Source organism: Anopheles stephensi, chromosome 2, assembly GCF_013141755.1.
Source record: "Anopheles stephensi strain Indian chromosome 2, UCI_ANSTEP_V1.0, whole genome shotgun sequence".
In the NCBI taxonomy this organism is placed as follows: domain Eukaryota; kingdom Metazoa; phylum Arthropoda; class Insecta; order Diptera; family Culicidae; genus Anopheles; species Anopheles stephensi.
This window is the reverse complement of record NC_050202.1, coordinates 62,880,458-62,906,796: the sequence shown is the minus strand read 5'-3', so window position 1 is coordinate 62,906,796 and position 26,339 is coordinate 62,880,458. Positions and strand designations below refer to the sequence as shown.

General features: G+C 47.2%; 4 protein-coding genes across 10 annotated transcripts in view; 3 read left to right on the top strand and 1 right to left on the bottom strand.

Moving 5' to 3' along the window:
• Window positions 1–176: 176 nt before the first annotated feature.
• LOC118506682 (probable protein phosphatase 2C T23F11.1) lies at window positions 177–5,281 on the top strand. 4 transcript variants are annotated; one of them, XM_036044136.1, is made up of 4 exons: window positions 271–395; window positions 585–888; window positions 1,124–1,488; window positions 1,994–5,281. In XM_036044136.1, the coding sequence occupies exon 4, from the start codon at window positions 2,025–2,027 to the stop codon at window positions 3,315–3,317; it is 1,293 nt and encodes a 430-aa protein (XP_035900029.1). In that variant the 5' UTR covers window positions 271–395; window positions 585–888; window positions 1,124–1,488; window positions 1,994–2,024; the 3' UTR covers window positions 3,318–5,281. The 4 variants fall into 4 exon arrangements, with proteins under 4 accessions (XP_035900033.1, XP_035900030.1, XP_035900029.1 ...); XM_036044139.1 differs by having other exon boundaries at window positions 278–416; XM_036044140.1 differs by lacking the exon at window positions 585–888 and having other exon boundaries at window positions 177–282.
• Window positions 5,282–5,285: 4 nt separating this feature from the next.
• On the bottom strand, window positions 5,286–15,755 carry LOC118506681 (hemicentin-1-like). The gene is made up of 9 exons (XM_036044135.1): window positions 13,099–15,755; window positions 12,916–13,031; window positions 12,290–12,841; window positions 11,262–12,229; window positions 11,019–11,193; window positions 9,571–10,567; window positions 9,296–9,426; window positions 8,005–9,225; window positions 5,286–7,934 (listed from the first exon to the last, which is right to left on the bottom strand). Exons 1-9 carry the CDS (start codon window positions 15,318–15,320, stop codon window positions 5,977–5,979), a joined length of 8,340 nt encoding a protein of 2,779 aa, XP_035900028.1. The 5' UTR covers window positions 15,321–15,755; the 3' UTR covers window positions 5,286–5,976.
• Window positions 15,756–16,122: 367 nt separating this feature from the next.
• LOC118506680 (acidic fibroblast growth factor intracellular-binding protein) lies at window positions 16,123–17,859 on the top strand. The gene is made up of 4 exons (XM_036044134.1): window positions 16,123–16,344; window positions 16,409–16,932; window positions 16,996–17,129; window positions 17,199–17,859. The coding sequence occupies exons 1-4, from the start codon at window positions 16,254–16,256 to the stop codon at window positions 17,533–17,535; spliced, it is 1,086 nt and encodes a 361-aa protein (XP_035900027.1). The 5' UTR covers window positions 16,123–16,253; the 3' UTR covers window positions 17,536–17,859.
• A 4,954-nt stretch (window positions 17,860–22,813) lies between these two features.
• LOC118506675 (ankyrin-3) overlaps window positions 22,814–26,339 on the top strand; it is a 115,410-nt gene continuing 111,884 nt past the window's right edge. For 3 of the 4 annotated variants that reach the window (XM_036044117.1, XM_036044115.1, XM_036044114.1), the window contains exon 1: window positions 22,814–22,997. The gene's annotated coding sequence lies outside the window, so the exon portion shown is untranslated. The remainder of the gene's footprint in view (window positions 22,998–26,339) is intronic. The other variant, XM_036044130.1, reaches the window with a different exon arrangement.

Below are 26,339 nucleotides of genomic sequence, written 5' to 3'. Positions count from 1 at the left end.
AAAAATTCAAATATTCACAATGAGATTATATTGATCGATTTTTAAGCTATTTAAGCCCATGTTAAATTTAAAGTAATTTATTCAATTTTATAGATGTAAAAACCTTTTCTTACGGCCAACTTTACCCACTGAATTCCGTTTGAGCTCACAGATGGCTCATTTTTCGTATTTAAACTGTCATTCCAACTGTCAAAAGCGCACGGATCGCGTGAACCCGCCTTCCAAACATTTTGGTAAACACAGTGAAAAAAATAACATTTCCTTCAAGATCTGCACTGGCAGGTAATGTCCGACAGAGCCGTCTCCAAGTGGGAAAGAATAATACATAACAAAGCGCGTACAAATTCGGTGCCGAAATACTACAGATAATCGATGCGGATAAGGATACTCTCGGTGTAAGATAGTAGCCGTCGTGTGTGCGTGTTGGTTGGTGGTGATTGGTTCCTCACGGGTTTGGTGGAAAGCCAAAGTTTGCAGGTTTCCTGTTGATTCACCGCAATCTGGGTGGCTGATAAGCAGTGGGGTGGTGTACCGTGAATAGTGCGCTTTTATCACCTGTGCGTTTCTGTTTTATTTTCATGCAGTAATTCATCGCCGCTCGTTGGTGGCCGTGTTCTGCATTCAATTAACAGTTCGCAGTGGTAACTTGCTGCTGGTGCTGCGATTTTAGCAATCGGAGCAGGCTGACTGACCGTTCGATAGACCCGCAATCGTTCCCAGAGCACCAAAATAGCATCGAACCAGTTTCGAATGCTACTGCCTACGGTCACAGCGCGCGTTATCAGTTCTTCGTCGAGCATTCGCTGCGCCCTGGCTTCAGGACGGTCTGGATTGAATTATCGTCATTAAACAACGAATGATTCCGTCTGTGTGTAATGAGCAGTAGAGGTACGAGTGCAATAATCGCTGCGAACGGAAAGGGCAATGTTTTTTTTCCAACTCCCAACAAGAAGAAAGCAATAGTGCGCATTTGTGTGAGACGGATAGAGCGGAACTGTAAAAGCGGATCGACAACTGCGAACACCGTCACCGGTTTACGGAAGTCAACCGTTTATTATCATTTATTAGCAGCAGTACTGCAGTGTGTTTTACATGTTCACTTTTTTCCTCTTTCCTTCTGCAGTCACAACGGAAGGGAAGCGAATCATCGGCGGTACCATCGCACAACGTTAAAACCCGTAGTGACACCGCGAACAATCTTCCTCATCAGTGCTTTATCAATTGCGCCCGATCCTGTACATAGAGCATAATCGGACGTGTGTGTCACGTGTTAAAAGTTCGGAAGAAACGCAAAACCCAACAAACGAAAAGGGCCGAAAAGCAGCGTTCATGATTGACCACCATCGCCACGATTGACCTAACCAGCCTGTCTTTGTCGGTCGCAATTGCATACCCGCAATACACGCTGCAGCATTCTGTGTACCGTATCCTAACATCGCAGCCACCTTGGATTGGTCGTGTACCAATTGAATAGAGTAGTAAGTTTTGGTGAGTATTTTTAGTTACGAGCCAACCGATTACACTTCGCACGATGCATTTGCCGATCGAAGCATGCGTTGCATATTGTTGCTTAGCACGTAATGAATAGGGTGTGGGGTGTTAGCGTAAACAGTGGTTGTTTGGGTTCCGCTGTATGCGGTATGTTTATTCCGTTCCGGTGCCACATATATTCAGTTTCACAATTTTGTAGCTAATTAAGCTAATAAGACATGCTTGAATCGAGTGCTCTGCTGTCTTTCAATGGAGGAGCTTCTTTATCTTTTAGCTTGTTTTTGGTTTTGTTTTTGCGTTGTTCCTAGGAAAAGATTACCTTTATCTCCCTCTCGTTATTAGACTTATCGGTTGATTTTCTCCTACCGGTCATACTGGTGGTACCCGGGTGGGAAAAAGAATTCAACCAGACGGACAACGCCTGTTTGCAGCTTCATAACCGTTTTTGTGTGAAATATTTGATTTTATTTTACGGCGCTAAACTGTTAATATTTCGTTTTAGGAAGTTGTGAAGCAGCCTCCCAACCCGCAAGATGGGACAGTCACTGTCGGAACCGGAAACCTCCAAACAGTCGGCCTTTTGCCAGAATGATTACTACAAGGTAGGGTCCAGCTGCATGCAGGGCTGGCGAATGCACATGGAAGACTCGCACACGCACATACTCTCGCTGCCGGACGACCCCGGGACGTCTTTCTTTGCCGTGTACGATGGGCACGGAGGTGCGAAGGTGGCCGAATACGCGGGCAAACATCTCCACAAGTACATTACCCGCCGGCCCGAGTATGCCGAGGACGTGAAGCACGCGCTTCAGCACGGGTTTCTCGATCTGGACGAAGCGATGCTGAACAATGAAGCGCTGCGAGAGCATATGGCCGGTTCGACGGCAGTCGTGGTGCTCATCAAGGACAATCGCCTGTACTGTGCAAACGCGGGCGATTCCCGTGCGATCGCGTGCGTCGACGGGCGGCTGGACGTGCTGTCGTTTGACCACAAACCGACCAACGAAAAGGAAAGGGAACGGATAAGCAGCGCGGGCGGCTATGTGGAGTACAACCGGGTCAACGGTTATTTGGCGCTATCGCGTGCGCTGGGTGATTTCGGGCTGAAGCGCAACGCACAAATGTTGCCGACCGAGCAGATGGTGACCGCGTATCCGGACGTGGAGGAGCGCGAGGTGTCGGAAAGCTGGGACTTTCTCGTGATCGCATGCGACGGCATCTGGGATGTGCTGTCGAGCCAGGCCGTGATGGAGTTTGTGCAGGAGGAAATCGGCCAAGGCATCTATCCGCAGCAAATTTGTGAAAATTTGATGATGCGCTGCCTGGCACCGGACTGCCAGATGGGTGGTATCGGGGGCGACAACATGACGGTCATCGTCGTGTGCTTTCTGCACGGGCAACCGTACGAGGAGCTGGTTCAGCGTTGCAAGGAAGCGGTCGCTAAACGGCAAGCAAGTACCAAAAAACGGCGCAGCCACTCGAACCGTTCGCACGAAAGCGAGCCGGAAAGTTCGCACACACCACCCGCATCGGATCGAGCCGGTAAGGCGGGCGGGAACGGGCGCTTGGAGGACGAATCGTCGGGCAGCGAAAGTGAACGGTCGGAGGAGCTGGCTGCACCGTTGCTGGCCCCGAACGCTAACGGAAAGGAGGGGGTAGTGGAAAGTACAACGGCAGAACCAGAAGCAGCGGAAAAAGCATCCTCCTCCTCTACGGAACATACGGTAACGAGCTCGGTGGAGGTAAAGCAGAAGCAGAAGGAGTCCGCACCTGCCAGTAACAATGAGAGTGTGGATGAGAGCAGTGAGGAGATTGATCTAAAATAGAGACTTTTACCGGCTGTAACACGATTGAACGACGCTTCAGATTCAGTTAATCCCCATTTACGATCCGTGTAGTAGATCCGCGAGTGCCGTTGGGATGTGTACATTTTCTTTCCTGTTTTGTTTTATCCCTGTTATACAGTGCGTAGCATAACTATGATAATAATCTTTACAATACTTGTAGGGCTGTTGGACGAATGGATTCTAGCTTACCGTTGTTGTACCATAGCTGCTGGAATACCACGTGCTGAGACGATTTAAATATATCTTCGTTTTTACTATGCGATGTTGGGCCTTGCGTTGCGTTGTGGGACTCGTCCATACGCTTGACCCTCCGGTAATCCCACAGCAGTAAATTTGTAGTCCATTAAACGTTTGAATTAAGATTAGTAAGGCGTTTGTTTTCTCTCGTATGATGGTTACACGCACGCACTGTATTATAAGGCTTCGTTGTTCGTTTCGGTGGTTAGTTTTCACTTTCTAGACAATTCCGTTTACGTCCTTTTTGGTGGATAGGCAAATTGGTAGCGATATTAAGAGTGCAACGGCACGACGAGAAAGAAAGTACATTACGCTTATAATATATCAAGTAATGGAAAACAAAAAGCAGACAGATATTAAGCCTCGTTCATTTCAACCGTGCGGGTAGCAACGGACTTGACGATTTTTGATATCGCCATTTTGCTAACAAACAAAAAATCAAACATGTCCGTCAACGCTCTACCAAAGCTGTGGTGGCGCTTGCATGGTACAGAAACAAAGGTAGCTTATACATACTATCTCTAAATATATATATATATATATATTAGCGTAGTCCCATATTCGTAACTCTGAAACGCTTTTCTAGTAGAAACGTGCTACCGGACAACACAACAAACAAATCATCCCGGAACTCATTAATCTTGCCTGTTTTTTTTTTACATTCAATGAGCCAGGTTCCGTCTATGTAGACCAGATTAGTCATATATATATTAAAACAAAAACAAAAACTTATAAGATATTGGGCTCTTGCATCCGTTCGTCGGCGCGATGCATAATTCAACTTACGCGTAATGCCACGACGGCCTGTCCTGTTCCTGTACTTGTACATACGCAACATGTTTTGTATAAAAAGAAGAAACTTTGAAAAAAAAATGCAACTATTTAGCGACTCAAACGACAACCAAACCAGGCTCCCCTAACGGTAGTAAAGCGCATCTATTATTAGCAGGAGTAGCAGTATACTCGGTCCTGCCTTTCCATGGACTGACTGTGGAGGAAACTATTAGGGTTAGAACCGATCGTACCAGTGCTTCCACGCGGATCAAAAAAACGAAAGCAGCAGAAAATCTATAGCAAAGAAGTTCAGAAGAATTCTTTCCTTAGTGTTCGATTTGCCTCTGTAGTCTTTTTTCTAAACCAACCAAAGAGGACAACCGATAACGCAGTGTGTGTAAAGCAAGACTAAATACAAGACGCATTAAGGGGAAATTGGTGCCTACCAGTTTCCTTTTTTGCTAGTGAAAATTCCTATCTTCCCCTGTCTATCCCCTAGACTAGCTGGAAACCGCGTGTTGGTACAGGCGCTACAAGAGGTACGGTGTTTTCGTGGCAGGGACTACTAGCACTAACGGATGGTGGACGGATGGTGCATAGAACATGGAACTGACAACATCACGCCAACCACCACCAGTCTATGTAATTGTAAACTATTGTAAACTATCCTCTCACAGATGGTGGCTGGTGGAGCTTAAAAATATATTTATTTATATTTTCTATCTGCGGGATGCTCCGAAAGCTGTTAGGGGCAGAAAAAACACAAAAAAGACAAAGCTGTCGAAGGGGCGAGCTCGGGTGAGATGGGGCGAGCACTATTACTATTACGGTCTGAAACGGGAGTTAGGTAAAGTCGTTTTATGTTTCTGTACTTTGGTTGCAGTTTCGAACAGAAGTATCTTAAAATAAAAATTTCATACGCTAAACAACAACCCGTTGCTGTGTGTGTATCTTTTATTGGGAATGCTAAACTTGCTTGCAACTAGCTATTAACTAGGGCTACTAACTAGACGTGCATTAAAAGCACTAGACGCACGCTGTGGTTCCAAGTGAATTGCCCAACTATTTATCGTCTTCTGTGTAATGTCTTTACATATACAGCCAGCCAAATACAGGAGCAGCTATGGTCAAAACAGTCGACAACCTTTCGCTTGGCTATGGTGAGGCACTTCCTGATGGCCGATTCAAATTTTACAACGATGCAATAGGGACAGTTTTTTGGTCACCTAACTCTGGGCTGCAGATAGAAAGGTCCTACAGCTAACGCCGATCAGCAATCGAAAATCGAAGCTTTATAGGTGTGAAATTAAGGGTCAGCGCCATCTTTCGAGAAGACTTCCAATATTGATCTCAGTACTGACAAAAGGATATGTGAGTGAGCAAATCTCTGTCGTGAGGACCTTATTCAGGACAGAGTAGCTTCGTTAAGGCCCGAAAAGAGCTGAAATTTAAAAGACGATCATGGCGAAGCGCTTAGTTGCTAGGAATCTACGATAGAGTTCGCGTCTATGTTTTCACTGCAAACGTTACCCTGCCTAAATGTATTCGGGAGATTAATTAAATGGCAATGTGTTTAAATTAATGCCTAATGTCCATGGTTGGGCATAGTGTTCCCCGACTCCGATTCCTACTCAATCCAGTACACGTGAAGCACGAAAAGATGTACAAACTCTAGCCGCCGTCTACGCGATGATTTGGCCACCAAGTTTAGCTTGTACAGCTTGCCGCGCTGTAGATTCGAATTTGCGTACACACGTACCGCACCGGACGTTTTGCGCATTGTTTCCAGCGCAAAAATGTTCCCATACCGTCGACCGCGGAAAGCGAAACGTGTGTCCGGTTCCGGCCCAGTCAACCGCTGCACGGCAGGGATCGATACGACGGCCAACGGTTGCTTGGGCAGGAAGCGATCGAGCGTGATGATCGTATGTGAAACCGTTTGCCCAACGGTGGCCCCATCCGGACAAAGCTGCGCACCGTGCGTACAGTTCAGCGTGCACAGTTCACCCTCACTGTCCAGCTCGTACTCGGGCGGACAGTCGGTCGGTACGCACAGGTAGCCACCGCGCGTGTTTATGCAGGCAAAAGCTTCACCACATTCGTCCGATTGCAGGGCACACTCGTCAATGTCCTGACACTGGCCATCCTCCCACTGGTAGCCTTCCCGACACCGTGGCATTACGCGTACCGGTTCGTTGCGCTTCCGCTTGATGCTGCACGTTTTGCCGTCCTTGCCGAGCAGGTACCGATCGGGACAGTAGCACTCGTAGCTTCCCGGGACGTTCGTGCAGAAGTGGGAACATTCGTGCGTTTTTTCGCGACACTCGTTTACATCGACGCACTGCATGTCCTGCAGGATCGAGCCATCGTACCGTTCGGTTTGGGACGTCACCGGACGATAGCCGGGAATGCATTCACACTCGAAACTGCCCACCGTATTGATGCAGTACTGTCCAACCCGGGCACAGACCCGACCGTCTGCGCACTCGTCCACATCGGTACAGGTATCGTGCAACGCACTGTACACGTACCCTTCCGTGCAGGTTACAGTGGCCGGTAGGGCGATTGTTGGATTGCCAAAGTTAAGGCTAAAGCCGGCCGTATCATTCGACAGTCGTACGGAGTTTAGCAGCTTCACCGTAATGCTCATCTTTTCGGGAACACCAACGTCCACATACTCCATCGGAGGTGCCTCAGCGTACTGATAGTTGCGCACCACCGTAATATCCTGATCCTGATGTCCCGAGTCCTGATCCTCGTACTCGACACTGTCGACTTCGTTCGATCGCGACCGACCGCCAGGGTTCCTTGTTTCGTACGACACATACGGTGTATAGAGCTTCTTCGTATTGCCAGTCCTCACCAGCGCATCGTTGCGGCACTTCTTCGTGAGACATCGAGCTTGCTCAAAATTTTCTCCCACACACCTGCTACCACCCGCTTTCGGCGCAGGATTGTTACAGAAGCGTTTGCGAGTTGTGAAGCCCTCGCCACACGGTTTGCTGCACGGACTCCATTCGGTCCACTCGGACCAACCGCCGTCTACGCGGCATTCCTGCAACTTGCACGTTTTCACCTCATGCTCTGAACCCTCACACTGACGACCACCGTGACGTGGGACGGGATTGGAGCAGCTTCGCAACCGCAAGCTATGCCCAACTCCGCACGATCCACTACAAACGGTCCAGTTGGTCCAACGCGTCCAACCACCATCGACCGGACAATACTTCACTTGGCAAGGTTCCTCTTCGTACTCTTCGCCGACGCACATTTTACCACCGAGTGACGGGGCCGGTGAATTACATGTCCGATTTCGATGGCGTACCGAACGGACGCCACTGTACTCGTGCACGCACGCCAGCGTACAGTTGCTCCAGGCGCTCCATCTGCCCCAACCACCGTTCACAGGGCAGGGCAGCAATTCGCAGGGCTTAATCTCCACGTTTTCACCGACACAGTTGAACCGTTCGCCGTGGGCAGGCGATCCATTGACCAGCAGGCAGATGCGCGATCGGAACTGGGTACCGGTTCCGCAGGTGGCGCTGCACGCAGACCAAGCACCCCACGGGGACCAACTTACCGGCACTAGCGGGGGTACAACGAGAAGAGCCATTAAACACCTGAGAGTCTAGAGTCCCCCACGACGATTACTTACCATCGATCGTCACGTGGAACTCTCGGCTAATCTGACCGAGCGCGTTGCTTGCCTCACATTGATAGGTTCCGGCGTCCGTCAGTTTGGCCGCCAGCAGGCGTAAAGTTTGTCCGTTCACACCGAAGAAAAAGCCCTCGTCGTGTTTGCCCAGCTGGTGACCATCTTTCAACCACGACACGGATGCTTCCGGCGAACCATTCGTTTCGCAGGTCAAATCCAGGCTGTGATGTAGCGAGACCCGCTGCTCGTACTCGTACTCCGGGCCGGATTTCCATCTCGGAGCCGCCTGCACTACCAGATGGAACAGTTTCTGGGCCGATCCGGCCGTATTGTTGACGAAGCACGAGTACGTGACGGTACTGCCGATGTTGTACAGGTCGATGAGTGGGTCCCGCGTGGGCAGCAGCACATTCTGCCGTTCGTCCAGATAGTCCACCTTCATCCAGTGTACCTCCGGCACGGGATGGCCGAGGCTTGAACAGTCCAGCGTAACGTTATCGCCCGCCAGCAGGGATATCTCTTCCTGATCCGGTTGATCGGCAGACAGGTAGCTTTCACCGTACAGCACGCTGCTGATGATCGACGGCGGTACCAGCACGTCCACCTCGAACTGGAGTTCCGTCTTACCAACCGGGTTTTCACCGAAGCAAACGTACGTGCCAGCATCGCGCAACTGTACCGATGGGAGGAATAGCGTGCTGACGGTACTCTTCAGCCGATTACCGTTCCGGTACCATCCGATCGTTGGCTTCGGTGTGCCTTCGATCGGACAAAATAGGAACAGTGGTAATCCTTCCAGCAGCCGCACTGTTTCGTCTACCGTTTTAAGCTTATCCATCTGGACGTACGGAGGCACCATTATGTCCAGTCGCGCCAGGCGCTCATCGAACCCGATTGCATTCTGTGCCATGCACAAATATTTGCCCTTGTCCAGCAGGGTGGCTTTCGGTTGGCGTAGCGAGAATCGAATTTCGAACGGTGAAGTACGCACGGCGAAAAAGCTGTACAGCTGGAGGCTTTTGTAGAAATTGTTCTTTACGCGATACTGGCGATCCATCTCCATGGCCGGTGCTTCGAGATCGGCCGTGGAAGCTAACACCTCTCCCCGATGGATGATGCTGACGACCGGGATGGGATTGCCGATAGCCTCGCAGTCCAGCTCGATGTTGTTGCCGGCAAGTAGGGTTTGATTTGAGGAGAACCTTGTTATTTCCGCCGGTTCTTATTAGATGGAGAGGATACGAATGGAGTTAAGTAAAGTTAAATAAGCTTAATGTGTATGGGTACTTACGGTAGACTAACACTTTGAAGGATTTTTTGTTCTGACCAAAAATGTTCTCCGCCTCGCAGTGGTACATTCCGGTATCTTGAGGTTGAATGTTGACAAACTCGAGGATCGTGTTGAACTCTTCGATGGCAATGCTGCAAAAGGTTGGAGAATTTTGAATGTGTTTAATAGCCAGGTCCGCTTCTGGCTTCTGAGATTCTGAGATTCGCCAGAGAAGTCCATGGAGTCAAGGTCCGAGAAATGACTAACTCTACCATAGGTGTCGCCACTGTACTTACTCTTCCTTTAGCCACTGATAGGAAGCGGGCGGATTGGACTGCATCTCACAGTCCAGCTGCAGATCATCCCCAACGAAAACTTCGATCGACTGTACCGGTTCATCGTAAAACTGTGGCGCCGTCATCACATCCAGCCGGTAGACCTGTGTCGATTTACCGAGCTCATTCTCCGCCACACACGTGTACAGATCGCTATGATGATTCGCAACGTTCGGAATGGTAAGATTGTACGTTTGCGATACGATCCTCGCCATATCGGTGCCACGGTTCCAGTATACGTTCGGTTCCGGCGAACCACTCGCTTGACAGAGTAGCTGCAACGTTTCACCGGACAGTAGATTCACTTCCACCGCACTGTCTACCGGTCGGTCCGGTCTCCACTGCCGATCCCAACCATCATCCACCGCATTACCGTACTCATCGCTCAGCTCTTCCGGGTGCGTCCGGTGGATGGTTGGTGGTGTTAACACACCAACCACAAACGATTGTCGATCGGTTCCGGCGCGGTTCTGTACCACGCACGTGTACGTGCCTTGATGGCGCGATCGTATGCGATCAATGATGAGCATATTTTCCTTCAACTTTACATCGGTAAGATCGAAGTACTCTTCCAGGTTGCGTTCGTTCAGTTGCCACAGAAGGCTGTTGAAGTTTTCGAACGGGCACGCTAGAACAAGGGTGTCGTCGGCGCGAACTTTAAGTGGTGTGAGACTGTTGGTGAAATTTGACCCTCCAACTCTTTGCGGAGGACGTAACACATTGACAAACATATTTTGACGATCGGTTCCTTCGGGACTTTCGAGCTGGCAGGTGTACGTGCCTGTGGATGCATTACTGTATGCTAGGTAAAGGGATTTCTCATTGACGATTGTCGTTCCGTTGAATAGCCAGGAAGCAGTAGGCGGTGGACTACCGGTACCGGAGCATTCAAACCGAGCCGTATCATTGGGTAGCAGCGTCAGGTGTGACTCTAGTGAGGATGTTATTTTTGGCGCATCTGAAGAGTGCAAAGAGAATCAATCATTATTACTAATCGAAGATACCATTGCTCTGCGACAAGTCAAGTCTAATCTAAGCAATTGTTGAACTTCACTTCGTTGAACAGGTTGTGAGTGTGGCGCGACTTGGGAAAAAAATCGAATAAAAACCCGCGGCCATGAAACTTCCGACCTTCTACCAGCAGGATCTGTGGCACCGCGAACGAATCAAAGCGGAACGTGTATCGCGAGAACGATTCGAGGAGCGCATGAAACAGTACGCACAGCGCTGTTGCTGTCAGCAGAAACCAGTATGGCGACCACCGGATGGATGGCCCGAACGTCCGATCAAGTCCAGCGCAGAGATAGGCCGTTTCGTTGGTTCACCGCTAGAAAAACTGCTGCTAGCCGTACCGCGTACACCGTACTTTAGCTCAATTCCGACAAGATAAGGAGGTTGGAAGCACTTACCACGCACAGTAACGTAGTGCACTTTTTGCAACGATCCGTGATCGTTCTCCAGGACGCAGCTATAGATTCCCGCCTGCGAGTATGATATGTTGGAGATGTGAAGTCCGTCACTCGAAATCTGCATGTTTGGAGCTAGTTCGAGCGGAACGTCGTTAAATTTCCAGTGAACTTTTGGCTGAAGTGGAATAAAATTAAGCTTCAGAGCTGTGTATCTTTAACCATGTTTGCATCGCGTACTCTTACCTCTGGCAGTCCCCATCCAGTACATTCCAACAACGCGTCCTGGCTGGCACCGTACTGTACCGAAAGATCTAGAGGACCCTTTACCTCCGGAGGTCCATACGCTTCGATCGTAAAGCTTTGGCTCATCGTACCGAACTCGTTCGTGCCGGTACATTGATAGAGTCCAGCATTTTCATAAGACACTTGCATCGTTTGGTGACTCAGAGTAGGATCCTTAAAAGATCCTTCCGGTTCCCACATGATCTCGGGTTGGGGATTGCCTGTGATTGCACATTCGAGCTCGATTGACTCTCCAACCTTCTCCACAAACCTTCGGCCAGTTGCAGAGGCTTCAGGAGCTTCGCCAACGAGAAGTTCCACTGTAGAAGACACTCGCCCAAGAGGATTGCTCGCGCTACATTCATAGCTACCCTGAACTGCCTCGCCGAAAGGTTCTTTGAAGAGAATAGTTTTGTTATCATTTTCAAACTGCAGCAGCTCACTATTTTCGGCTGTAATAAGTTTGCCATCCCGGTGCCATTGTACGGTGGGTTCCGGAAGTCCCACCACCTCACAGCTTAGTCCACTCGCTTGTCCTGGTGCTCTGTAGAGCTTTGTTCCGGATGCTATCGCGTCACCGTCGATCATCATTGTGTCCACCTCCGGTGGAACCATCATTCGTAGCTGCAGGATCATAGCATCGGCACCGTGCTGGTTGGAAAAGATACACGTGTAGCTGGCCACGTTCTGTTCCCGGAAGTTGTCGATCGTGAGCCGATACCGGACGGCATTGCGTGATTGATCGTTATCGAGCACCACCCGAACGTTGTCGATCGCTTTTTCCGGACTGCTTTCGAACGATCCGAGCTGGCTGGTCCAGATGTACTCGTTGAGCGGTTGGCACAGCTCGCACACACAGTCGAGCGTGATCGAAGATCCGGGAGCTACGTAGATGGTTGATTCCGCTGGTTTCTGGATGACGGGAGGTGCTGCAACGGGTGGAAGGCGTTAGTATAGGAAAGCGTTTGATTTAAAAAATCTATTCTTACCATTCGCAGCACCTTCCACGACAAACGTTTGCTTGCCAAATCCGTACGTGTTTTTACCCTCGCACACGTACAATCCGGATTGCTCGGGAGTCATTGGAAAGGTGATCGTGTTGTCGGTGCTTTCGTACAGCTGTGGCGCTTCAGCCTGATCTAGCGTTTGATAGTACCACTGGTAGTCCGGGGTGGGCATGGCATCGATCGTACACTCGAGCGTAACTTCCGAATCGTACTCCTTAACCAGTGTCACGGTGGAAACAGAAATCTTGGGAGCATATTCGACCACTACCGTACTCTGCTCGCTGGATACACGCTGTCCAGCGATGTCTGTGTAGCAGGTGTAATCTCCTGCGTGGCTCTTGTCGATGTCTATAAGCTCTAGATACGATTTTCCGCTAGCCAGCGTCAGAGGTTCCGAGTTGTGTGTCCAATGAATTTTGACCGTATTATCTGGAGTTTGCTCGAGAATACATCGGAGCGCTATGAACGGTTCCCCTTCCATGGCAATAGTGTGCTTGGGCAGTAGACGTAACTTGGGCTTTTGCAGTGGAGTAACTTGAAGAATGGAAAAAATGGGAATAGTATTACTATGTCGAAGGCTATCCTAAAAGCTGTAGGTCTGTGCTTACCTCGAACGAAGATCGTCTTTTTGTCCTCACCGATACTGTTTTTAACAAAGCAAGTGTAGTTACCAGCATCTGCAGTGGACACGTTTACCAGCCTCAGGGATAATACATTTGATTGTCTGAAGTGATAAAAGTTGGTAGCAAAATTAGGTTCTTTACATCTACTGAGATCTCAATCCCGCTTACTCAAGCTGTCTCTCAATCAACTGCTTATTGCCCTGCGTCCACGATCCTAGCACAGGGAACGGGGACTCAATCCGGCAGTCCAGCATAAACGAGTCGCCCTCGATCAACTCCAGCGCTTGAGCATAGCCAACGGTGACTTCGGGAGGCGTCTGCTCGATCGCTTGCATTGCCGTCGAAAGCAGCCGCTGAAGCGTTTCCTCGTTAGCATTCTTCCCATTGATGGTCATCTTAAACTGTTGGCGTGGCACATCGAATGCTTCGGTACGGTAGAGTGCCGATGTTCCAGGCACCAGCTTCAGAGGAAGTGTAAAATTAAACCTTGCTCCACCCGGTGCTCCAACATTGTGCGACACAATCGTAACGGAATCGAGTGTCTTGATGAGCTGGGGGTCTGTCGGTTCGATGGCTAGATAGTTTGTCTTCTTCAGAACTGGCTGGTGCGACAGACTCACCGTATCTTGAGGTTCGAGCAGAGAAAAGCCGAACTTAAACAACACCTCACTCAACCCGGACAGCAGCACGGAGTGGGAAGAATTGGAGCCCGCCTTAATGTTCCACCTCCCAGGACTTGGGTCGGCCACATTGACCACGCGTATGTTTTCCAGATTCAGCACATCCCGCGTTCCGTTGTACGGTGCGTGCTGGGGGTCGAGAATCTCGATCGTTGGCTTTACGCCCGCAACACTCACACTGAACTCACGCAGCGTACTGTCCACGTTGAGATCGATGTCGTGGTGCTTCGGGAGCGCGGATTCGATCGCTTTCAGTGGCACGTGATCGATGTCCATGGTGCTGCGAATCGCGAGCAGCACTTCCTCGATCTGATCCTTGCGCAGATCGAACACCTGCCCGTTACTGGCGGAAGCAATGTTGTTCATCACCTGATAGCCTGGGCTAGCTTTACCGTCGCAGAATCCGGTCAGCAGGAACGTGATCGGTGTTTGCTTCTTCTGGACAAGCTGTAATACGCGCTGATCGAGCCGGAAGTCTTTCGCTGTGGCGTCGGTAAACACGTACACGAAGGAGTTCGGCATGGCCGCTTCGATCGCACTGGAGATCGCTTCCAGTGCTGCCTCGGGACAATCGCCTCCACCGATGATCTGTAGCTTATCGAGCGCGTCCAGCAGCTCGTCCTTGTTGCGTGTTACCAGCCGGGGGCCAACGTGCGGATCACGGAACGGTACGAAGATATAGTTGAAGATAGGATTAGTGTCCCGTTGCGTGATTTCGGCTATGATTAGTCTAGCGGCATCCCGCAGCTGCTGCAGATCATCCAGCATCGATCCAGTAGCGTCGAACACGATCACCAAACTTCGCTGTCCATCCTTCGGTGGCAGTAAGGATTCGCGATGCTTGACGAGCGTTTGGTTTAGATCGGGCAGCAGGACATTCGAAAGATGGGGTAAAGTACGCCCATCCGCTAGAAGGGATGCCGGTTCCGAAGCACGAATGCGTTCTTCAACTTCGGCGATCGCCGGAAGCGCTTTAAAGTATTTCCTTTTGTCCAGGGGAAGCGTTATACTATTCCGTATCCGTTCCTTGATCGCTTCTGGATCGTTCGAATCTGTGTCGTTCGTTGGGGACTTTAAAGCCCCCAGCCCAAACAGTTCCAGAATCTCACGTGACTCGGGACGCTTTCGCAGTATGCTCACAATTTCCTTATCAAACAGCAATGGGTCATCAGCCTGCGGGAGCAAATCCTCACCACTTCCGTCCACTACGTCATCACCGTTGACGAGGTCTGGATCGATTGCGGCGGGAATTTCGACGTCATCCGGATCGTCCACCCAATGACCACTATCACCGGCACGGGGAGTGTCTGCCGATGGGAAGTCGACCTTTGTCGGTGTACTTCCAGCGGGCGTGAGCAATTGATCCTGGTTATCAGCCAGTTCCGCACTCTCAGCATCAATGAGCTCACTGTCAGCGTGGTTGTAGCTGATACTACTGATCAAACTGCCGCCATCGGCAGCAGCCCCATCGTCGTCGTCGTCGTCGTCCGGTGGAGGCTGATCTCCGCGCAGTGCCATTGGTGGTTCGATGAAGCCATCAGCGGTGCCTTCACTGTGGACGTTTGTTTTGGTTTCATGTAGTTTTCGTTTCAGCAAGCGATCCCACAGTTCATCGTTATCAAGCTCGTGCTGTGTTTTGCCAGCGGCAATTGCACAGCACCCCAGGATGAGCGCTAGAATAAAGATGTCTTTTTGCATGGTAATTTTCATTCACGACCCACACTTCCGTTCCAAGGGATGAGAAATGGCCTGTTCAATTGTTTCCTATGCACTGCACATTATGCACCGATTAATGGCGGTCGGTTTATTGATCTAGAATGGATTTTCACTGCACAAGGGACGTTATTCGCAGTTCAGGCACTGACATTCAATTGCAAACGGCACTCGAACGAATTCGTAATAATTGAATTGATTATGCACTTCTACTTGCCCCGGGAAAACTATAAAGAATCACTGTTATAAGATCACTGGTTTGATCACCACCGAACAAGTACGTGCGCACTGGATCGTAGCTACCGAGCAATTAAACGTTCTGATTCGAACCGTATAGATCATCGATCATCGAGCCGTGTAATCTGTAATCTATACAAATAGAAACAGAGCGATAATGTATGCGTGTGAGTGAATTGGATGTGAAGAAACGAAAACATTTTCAAATTGTATGACCGGAATGTTTTTCGTTTTACAAGAAAACGAGTTGAATGTCCCAAAATTTGAAAAAAAATGCCTAAAAAAGTTTAAATATCGTTCATTACAACGTGCCTGCTTATGATACCCGTCAATAGATGGCGCTGTGCACTGAAAGGAGACATTACGAGGCGATAACTTTGTCTTTACCGTTGATAACGTTCACAAATGATTTGTTTTATGTATTATTTTCCGCTAACAGAACACCAATTTTCAATTTATGATGGGTTGAGGGTTTTTTTAATCAGGTTTATCGAAACAAATCGTTTTATTTTGCTCCCTTCATGTAATGGGAAAAATGTTACTTGGGAAACGTTTCCCATCCATTACCACACGCACACAACCGTGCGCAGATGTTTACACGGCTGTCAACAGAGCATAATCAAAACAAAGTAAATCTTTTGCAAGTTTGCGACCGTGCCAGTTTTGTAAATCGTTCAAAATCATCGATAAACTATGTTTGCCGACGTAAATGTGGATGTATTTATCAGTAATTACACAATAATCGATCCGGAAATCTATCAACTATGGGTAGAAGGTTACACGTGTGAGTATGGGGACGTGCTGTGATTGCGGGTGCACAACACTCACACTGTTTACTTTCATTGCAGTCGTGGAAGCGGTCTCGTTACTGAAGCAGAAAGGCGGCATATTTGCAGAAGTTCCACCGGAACTGATCGCATCGGACGTGCAGGACCACTATCGTACGTACGCCATGCTGGAAAAATTTCTCCACTCGCCACCGAAGCTGTCGGAGCAGCCAACGTTCCAGATATGCCCACAGGATCGGTCGCTGCTAATCGAGCACTACTACTCACTGGACGATACGGTCGCACGTGAACTGTTCGGCAAGAAACTGAATGCCCGCAACCGTAAGGATCTGGATGAGGTGGCCGACAAGACGGGCGTACGGTTAAAATCCTGCCGGCGACAGTTTGACAACGTGAAGCGAATATTTAAGGCGGTCGAAGAAACGCAAGGCAATTTGGCGAACAACATTCGGCAACAGTTTGTACTGCCGGAGGAGCTGGCCCAGAAGTATGCGGCGGTCGTGTTTATCGCCTGTTTGCGCTTCGAAACGACCAAGCGGAAGTTGCAGTACCTTAACTTTAAGGACTTCTACGAATGTGCACAGGTGCGCTTGTACGCTGTATGATGGAAAAAAGGCGGGTATTTCTAATGTTCGAGTTTGTTTTAGGCCCTGATGACCTTCTGGACGTATACGTATCAACATTCGGGTGCCGACTATTTGGACACCGAAATGGACAAAGAGTTTCTGTTAGACTTACGTGAGATTCGGTACCTGCTGGACAAGGAGAAGGAAATTAAGCAGTAAGTCGCTAATGAACATTAGTGGGAATCCATTCGAGGGTTAAATTATTTTCTGTAAATTATTTACAGCTTAGTATCGATGCGCTTGAAGCCTACCTTGCTGGAGCGTGCGTACCAGGAGGTGGAGAACAACTTTCGCTCCTACTACCGGGCCATCATCATGATTGCGTGCAATTTGCACCGGACGCGAGAGCTAAGGCTGCTGTTTGTGGAGATGACGGAGCGGTTAATCGAACCGTGGAAGCAGAACGGTTGGACCCGGGATCAGGTGCAGATGTTCATGCAGTGTATGACACAGTGCGTGCTGGATTTGGAGGTACCGCGAGACAATCAGGACATCAGGTGTCTATGGGACCGGTACATGCAGGTCATAAATGTGTGCCTGTTTCGTATGTATCATGCATAAGTTGGGGTTGATTTCGGGGGGAAATTGTGCGTACTTAGAGCCGAGGGAAAAATGCAATAGTGATGTATGTAGGAAAGCAGACACTCTGTTGGTCATGTAGCTTCAAATCTCTGTATCGCTTTTATAGCTGGTTAGTGCAATGTTTTAAACTGAATAAATACAAAATAATTTATTTGTTGAAACTTTGCTGCATTTTTCTACGCCATTTAAAGGATAATGTGAGCAATAAAGTGGGTTATTGTCTTAAATTCCATAGTAAAAAAAGAATTTGTAAAATAAATCTTATGCAGCTTGAATTAAATAAAAAAAATACGACCTCCTTAAGATTCACTGTTCATTGTGGTATGATGATTTTTCGCTTCTTCGTCCTTATCAAATGCTGGTTGAAATTTATTTCACAATAAATTATACAAAAAATAACACCATATTTATCATGTTATGTGGGACCTTTGTTCAAACGTAAGACATCATAAGTGAGTTGCGAAAAGACAGAAAGGCACAGATAGCTACCAGAAAGAGCTAAAGGGAAACGGAACCCCGAACGTGGGAACTTAATTTTCATTTTCCCTAATCTTGCATCTCCCAATCAGCAGGTCAACGTTCTGTTTGTGATTGAACCATTAAGGGACGCATGAAAGGTATGGGATGAGGGCGATGAGTGACACATCCCTTGATTTGTACCTTGAAAAGAGAAAAAAACAACGGCAACGGTAAAAAAGGTGTTCTTTTATTTAAAAAAAAAGAAAGGTTTCCTTAGTAAGTCCAATAACTTATTATAGATTTATTTTATTATCTAAAAGGCTTATTTTTTAAATCTTTTAAATAATATAGTTATTTAAAGTGTATGAACATGTATAAGCCAAATTATATTCAAATAATAATAAAGATGGCGGTCTTCACACGGCAAGAGCGTGAACCAAATCCCATCCAGACCGCCTCCCCGTTCGGGTAAAATTCAGGAGCGACTATCCATTGGCGGATAAAATCAAGTCAAAGAAAGCCAGAAATGGCTGGCCGAGACCTTTCGATGTTCAAGCGGGCCCTGGTAGAGCCATATGATCTGTAAAATCTAGTTAAAATTAAACAACTATTAGTATTGTAACTGCTTTTCCTTATCGTTCTTACACAATTTATAGTATTTATCTATTCATTACTAGTACACTTTTGCCAAGGTGGGACTTAGTAAGTAATAAACACCAAAGTACATTAACTGGCGAATTCCGATTAGTATTTTTTATCCACCTTAAACATTTAAGATAAAAAAATTCTACGCTTTTCTGCCCATCCTCACCAACAAAGTATTTTCGTTCGAATAAACACACACACGCCGTGGTTTTATGGCACCGTTCGAGTAGAAATCCGGCCAACGCAAAAACACACCAAACATTAAACGGAAAACCACTTGCCCTAACCGCTCGGTGGTGCCATTTACTTTTTTTGGTTTTCATCTGTGTACAGCTAAACGGTAGGGATGGGCGAACGAACGAGCGTAGCTGTAGTTAACAAAGCGCACTGTGTGCATTGTGTGCATCCCCCCGGTAAGAAGCTGTGGCGGAAAATGGGAGGAAAATCTTCCATGCACACACAAAGACGGGCAATGATTATGATGCAGCTTCTTTTTTTCGAAAGCTTTTGACTCGGTTTCGGAGGTGGGAAGGAAACAGGCGTGGGAAAAGGTTTTCCGCTACACGTTGCTCTTTTCGTATCATCTTTTGTGGTCGCTGTTTGAAAAGTGTGTTTCGGAAGAGGAATGGAAAGAGCCAGATTATGTCTTTTTTTGGTCTAAATTTACATTGAAAAATATTAGAATTATTATTTGGTTGACGTTTTTCATTAGAATTTAATTTTTCCTATTACAAAGCTAGCTCTGAAGCTACTCGAAGCATTCTCAGCTGTTCTCTATTCAAAACCATTTCCCTGTCCCCATCGGAAGGGCAAACCTAAACCAAATCATAACGGACAATTAGCCAAGAAGTGTTTTTCGGCATCTTTGTTGAACAATTAAAACAACCGCTATGAATTTGCTAGCAGCGCGAGCAGAGCGGAAACAAAACCTCCCAGGCGAAGATGTTCCGAAACCGTCCGTGTGCTAATTGTTTTGTGCATGTTTGTTACCCGGTTGGCGGGACGAGCGAGACGCCACAAATTGAGCCGTTTATGCAAAACAACAATCCGCGAGTGCCATTGGCGTTTTTCCCTTCCCCGTTCGCTGGTTGGCTCACCGTTCAGCTCAGTTGTTCTACCGTTTTAACCCGTAAGCAGGGTATGCAAATTTGTTTGAAACGATTACCGCCACCCCCCCCCCCCACTCGCTGGGCAATTGGGCGGGAAAATGTGCGGACAGAAAGACTCCACGGTGGCGGTGTCTCGGACGGAAGATTGTTTTGATTCGATGCTATCGCCTCCGATTGTGATGCCAGCAGGTTCTGGCGTGTGCAAAGCTATTATCCTTCCCTTGCGTACTGTGAGTGAGTGAACTGGCCGTCGATTGTGGTCCTTCGCTGAAGAGGAAAAAAGTAGAGAAAGTCAGTACGAAGGATAGAACTCATTTCAAACAGCTTGTTTGTTGTTTGGCTATTTTTTTTCTGTTCGTAAACCCCCATCGATTGTGAATTAGATAAAAGGTAATTAAATATCGGTAAACAACACCGCTTCGTTTGAAAATTTACATGCGGACAGTATGCGAGTTACAGATCCTCTTGTGTCCTCGTGGAAAAATCATGTTCACCATGGTCACGAGGAACAATCGAAACGCGGGATGCGATAACGATACCGTTGCGTAACCTTCAAATGTCCTTCGACTGTTTTTTCTAGGCCATGCGTTGCTCTTAGCTCCAGTCTGCTTCAAATCAATCTATTCGGCCATTCTTTTTAAATTTTCTTCATAAGAAACCTCCTAAAACATTCCTAAAAGTGTTCAAACTAACAGCTAAAATTTACACAACTCTCCAAAAGCTGTTTTTATTTTATTTTTCCTTACAGCCCACGTGATTTGGCGACAAGTTAAAACAAAACACGCAAACGCTGCCCGAAACGTGGGTTTTGCCACCCAAAACAGGGTCAGCTGTTGGTGCATTCGTGCTCCCGACGGGTTGTATGCCACAAGCGTTTGATATGCACCATCGCTGTCCTTCGCTTGTGCTGCTTTTGTGCGAGGTCTCTGTCGACCCGGGAGGATCTCGGTAGCGACCGGATTCGCAACATATTGGAACCAAAACAAGTGCCCAGATATGGGCGACAAAACAAACCGAACGCCCAAAAACCGCATAGCGTTCGGCCACGGCGTTCGGCGAATGGCGAGCGTGTCCGTGATACAAACGTGCTTCGGGAATGCGTTTGTTGCGCGATCAGGCAGCGTTTTGGCTGCTTCACGAGCGACGCAACAGAATTGTAAGAAATGTGTGGGGAAAAAAGGGTAGGAAAGAAAACCACACGGAAGGAAGCGAGAGTTTTCTGCTTCCCTTTTTGGGGTACATCTGTTGGGTGCGAAGTGGGAGAAGCATTTAAAAAATGAGTTTTTTTAGCTGAATTACAACGAAAGACATAATAAATCGTTCTTGATTTTCTGAGTGTTTTTATACAATTGCTTTGAAAAGCGATTGTTTGTAGTGCAGTAAAATTATGTAAGCAACTCTTTCTCTTTAAGCAAGAGTTTTGAAATTTTCCCATACTATTTCTCTGAAGTTTTTACAATTTTCCCGAATTTGATTGGATTTTAGTAATTAAAGAAGAGCATATAAAAAGTAATATAAAGCTATGTAGTTAAGTGATTAAAATTATGGATTTAGTCTTATCATTTCCTAATCTGTACATTTAATCATTTTTATTTCTTGACAAAAATCTAGAAGGAAAATTTGAGTACGTTGTTGATCTAAAGTTTCATAGAAATGAGAAAAAGATTCAAGCAATGTTGCGGAAGTACTGGGCAAACTTCTTCTTCCCCTTCCTAGGCACTACAACCTCGACAGAGGTATCGGCCTGCCGTTTCTGGCTTTCTGTGTCTTAATTTTACCCGTAGTAAAGTAGTCAGCCCAACGTATGGGGAGGCGATCTAGATGGAATTTGAAGCCCGGTCCTGCCATGTGAAAGTCGGCGCCATTATCGCCTAGGCCACCGGACCGCCCCTAGCGCTGGGCAAACAGTTAAACAAAAAATTAAAATGATTTGTGTTTCTACCGAATTTAATAGTATGTTCCCCTATGTTATATTTCACTTTTATACTAACTCGTTATGTGAGATTTTGTGTAAATGAAAGAAATATTTTTATAAAAATTCGTTTGATTCTTTATGCTAAAAAACATGATGAAAAGTGAACCCCCGTGTATCGGCTTTGTTTTCTTTTCGTCAAACACCAGGCGTCTCCATCGACGTTTTTCGGATGTAAAGTTACTAACAAAAAATTGTTCAAAAGAGGTGTGTTTTTTGGGAATCAAACTAACTTTTAAAATAGAAAGAAAAAAAACCCAGTCACGTGTGGAGCCAAAAAATCTTTTGTTTCTAGAACCAAATACGAGTCCCGTGCCCCTTAGCCACACACAAGTTCGCCCAAAATCAAGTATGCAAGAAACGTACCCCAATTTAGGCTAACAAATTCCTGCTCCAGTGGAGTATTCACGAAGCAAAAACGAGAACAAAAAAAAAGGCCACAAACAAAATCTCGAACAACATTAAGAACCTGCTGCTGGTGGAGAAAATGTTCAAATCACGGATGGAAAGCTTTTGTTACTTTCCGATATGCGGCTCCCGGCTGTCGAGCGTGCCAACGTTTTGTGTTGCGTTACATTCCCGGTGCATCGTGGATGGCACTCTTTCTGTGTTTTCCTCAGCCCTAATCCTTTGGCTTGTAGGGAACAACACACATACACACACACACACACACACACACACGCAAACAGGCTGGAAGGATGCCAGTGCTTTAATCGCCGTTCAACCGTTCGGTAGGCGCCTTCAAGGCGAAGTCCGAGACTTCTTTGCCGTCTTGAAACGCCCTCCTGCTCCCCCCCCCCCCCCCAGAGCGACTGCGAATCTTGTTGCATGGTTCGGAACGGCGCGACCGTTGCGACGTCGCAGCCGAGTGCCGAGCGAATAGCCGAAGTGAGAGTACAGTCACCTACTCCCGCACACTCCCTGGAGAATGGAAAATGGACGGAACGGTCTCGCGTCGTGCCGATGGCGGGCGTAGGTGTTTGGCGGATGTGAATGGGCGATGTGCGACTCGCTCGCTTTCCAAAGCGCGTCCGGTGGTTGGTTCGGGCAGACCGAACCGAAGTCATCACAGTCGTCGTCAATCCGTCTTCAAACACGGACCGTGAGTGATCGCGTGTAAACTCGTGAGTGTGTGTGCGCGCGCGTTTGATACCCCCCCATCCCTACCCTCTCAGTACGTGCGTGTAGAACGTGCGTGACACCCCGCCTCAGCAAACGGGCGGTGTGTGGTGAAAGTGTGCTGTGAAAGTTGAAATGTAGGTACCGAAGGGTTTTTTTTTGCATTCCGTCTACCATTATTGCCCGGAGACGATTATTGAAGCGTCGGAATGTTTTGTTACACAGGATTATATCGTGCGTTTGGGTTGGGTGTGCTCGAACAGGCGGGTATCAACAGTCAGCGAGATAATCTAGCTCTGATTGATACGGACGCTTCCGGTTTCTGGGATGTAGACGGGTGATCACGTTCATTCTGCTTGCTTCGAACACTAGGAAGACGGTGGGCGAGAAGTTTGTCTCGTAAAGGTGTGATAAATGGCTTTCGTAATCCGTACCCGCGACGTTAACGCTTTGCTAGTTTAGTTGGGGAAAAGCCAGGGGTGATGGGCCCCAATCCACCAAAGCTAGTGAGATGTTGCGGCCGCGACAAGTCTAGTGGGAAAACAGACAGGAATTGTCTGGCGAAGGGTGTTATCGGAGCCTTTCCTTACTCAAGGAGAGAGAGAGGGACAGCAAAAAAAACGGGGACCGAAAACTGGTGCTGACCCAAAAATCTTGTGACCGGAAAAGTTTGAGCGGAAATTTTTTAAATATTTTCCCCCATTTTCGAGGCTTTCGCAAGTAAACTTGCGCTCGCTCGCTGACATGCGTCTGTCTTCCTTGTGCCCTGAAGGGCTGTTGGTAGGCTGCCCGCTTTGCAAAAGACAACAATGTGGCAAGTATTTTTTTGTCCAGAAGTTATTTTTAATAGGGACCACCACCAAGCAAACCAACCATACTTTTCTTATTTAAATTTTTACACACACCACAAAAAAGGTGGAAGTTACCTGGTTTAAGACGCACAAGAAAAAAGTCAAGCTAATAATGTGAAGAATCTGCTTACCGTGGAAGTTTTTGTAATCTCTTCGTTTGTTTTTCCGGGGAGGGGGGGTATCAAAACACCACGACCACAATTTTCCCTTTCGGGGGTTTTCCCGTTTGCTTTTCCTACTATAAAGGAGCCTAAATACGTATCATCGTTTTCGTTGGCTCGAGATTTCTTTAAATCGTTTGGCAGCATGTTTGATATTGTAGCCTTGCAGCTCGCACATCTTTCAAACGTTATTAGTTTCTTTCGGTACATCCATCGGGTTGCTTTCGTGGGGTTATACCGTCCGGGATCGTCCTTAGTAGTTTGGAAGAAACAGCACGCGAAGGATAGTGGGTTTAGCGGTGGTGGATTAGTGGAGCTGTTTTATCGCTTCTTTCTAAAAGTGTGCCTCTGGTTTGTGTTTCGGTGAAGTATTAAAAGATTCTTAATTAAATTGTTGTTTGAAAAAGAGGAGAACGTCGGGCTGGCGGTCGTTCGGAAGGTAATATTTGCATTCCTTACAAGGTTTTCCCCGTTTGGTTTTGCTTGGGCTTTGGGTTCGTGTTTGGGTTGCTGGAAGGAAGGCGTTTTGTAAATGAATTTTTCAAACCATTTCACACCACTCGATCGATAGAGTGTTTTGGGTGAAAAAAGGAATAACACTCACTTGTCGCATTATAGAGCCGACAGTTGTGTTGTGTTGAATTTGCCTGAGCCCTGCGAGAACCCCGTCCGAACGTAAACCCAGTGCGCTGGAAATAGAATCGTGTGTGAAAATTAATGTAAAGCGATTGACTTCAGAATAACAATCCACGCGTAGTGGCGCATCTCCGAACCACGTGCTGCCAACAACAAAAACAAATGTGTATCAAAATTACTCGCTTACGATCCGCATACACCCTGCATGACTGCGTCATGCAGTGTGGCGAAAAACTGTAAACAATCGGTGAGGCATCTTAAATTAATCTTCCTGATAAATGAGCCACGCGTCTCATTGCAGGCGCGTTCAAACTTTCCGTCGATTAGTGGGGCCAGGTGTTTGTGTGCATACACACACGAAAACGGATCGTAAAACACTCGCCCATTTAATTTACGTGTACGCGGAACGTACGAAGATAAAAGACGGCTAGGTATTTTCGGAAGTGCCTGGCGGTGAAAATGATCTCACAATAGACCGTATCACCTACACATCACCACACCTGGTGGATGGAGTCTCAATTTTCTCGTCTGCTTCCGCCGCAAACTGTGTGCTGGACTAATGCAGCGGAAGTTACGCGCGATAAGCGTAGTGCGGTGCACGGCCGTGAAAGAATGGCTCGATGTGGCGCGATTTGTTACCGCCGGCTTTAACGATAGCCTTAAATGTGTTTGGTCATAAAAATGGGGCTTTCGGGGCGTTTAAAGACCAGACGTGTGATGTGTTGGTCGCGAAAGGTCAAGGAGTGATGGAATGGTTGTGGTAGAGAATTTTATTCAAATTTACCATTTTGTTAGTGCTTCAAGAGAAATTGGAGTATTGAGTAAAAAAAAAAGATTTTCCCATAATGGTCTCACACGGTGCAGAGATTCCGCAGAGCCAGGATCCAAGGGTTTAGTAAGAAAATTGATGTAAAAAAGTAGGGTTCAACTATTTTTTTATAAATTTAGTGTGTAAGCTTACATACTTCAATACCTTTTACTATTTGTGGTAAATTGATTTTATTGCTTCCTATTCAACAAGCTCCATATTTGACCAATCCATTGGGTTGTTCTTATCAGTAGAACCGATATTTTGGAAAATGTTCTCTTCTAACGTGGCTATACAACCTCGAAAGGTCTCGGCCAGCCATTTCTGGCTTTCCTTGATCTAGCTTTTCCCGTAACGTGATAGTCAGTGCTGCGTACAGGGAGACGGCGTAGGATGGATTTGATCCCCAGTCCTGCTGTGTGAATACTGGCGCCGTAATGGACTCAGCCGGTCCCGTGGCCCAAAAAATGATTTGAGTTAGTTCATTATTTGCCTTGAGGGCTGTACAATAGCATCAATCATAATACAATACAGTTAGACATAATATCGTCAAGCAGGGCAATGACCATGAACCAATGTTGCGAAATTATTATAAACGATAGGTATAATAGTCAAGCTAACGTAGGCATTCAAAAAAATCCTGAATCGTTCCTGGATGATTTTCTGTGATAAAGAAGAACGGCCAGGACGTTCTACATGAATGAAAATTGAAACACTCAATTTCGATTATCTTAGTATATCTAATGGGATTCAGGTAGATTTAATTTTGATGAAAGTTAAGAGAAACTTTTATGTAGGATGAATGAAGACTAAATCCTGACATAAAATACCATACCAGAACAATTAGAAGACTCTTATTGGTACGGCAGCTAAGTACTGTCTCAAGGAACCTAACTATGGAATATCTGCAATGATCAAATGCTCGATTATTGGACCTCATTTCTGTCTTAAGATTTGACGCATTAACCCATGATCTTAACTGAGGTCGATAGTAATACTTTTATTCCATGGCCTTTAGACGCA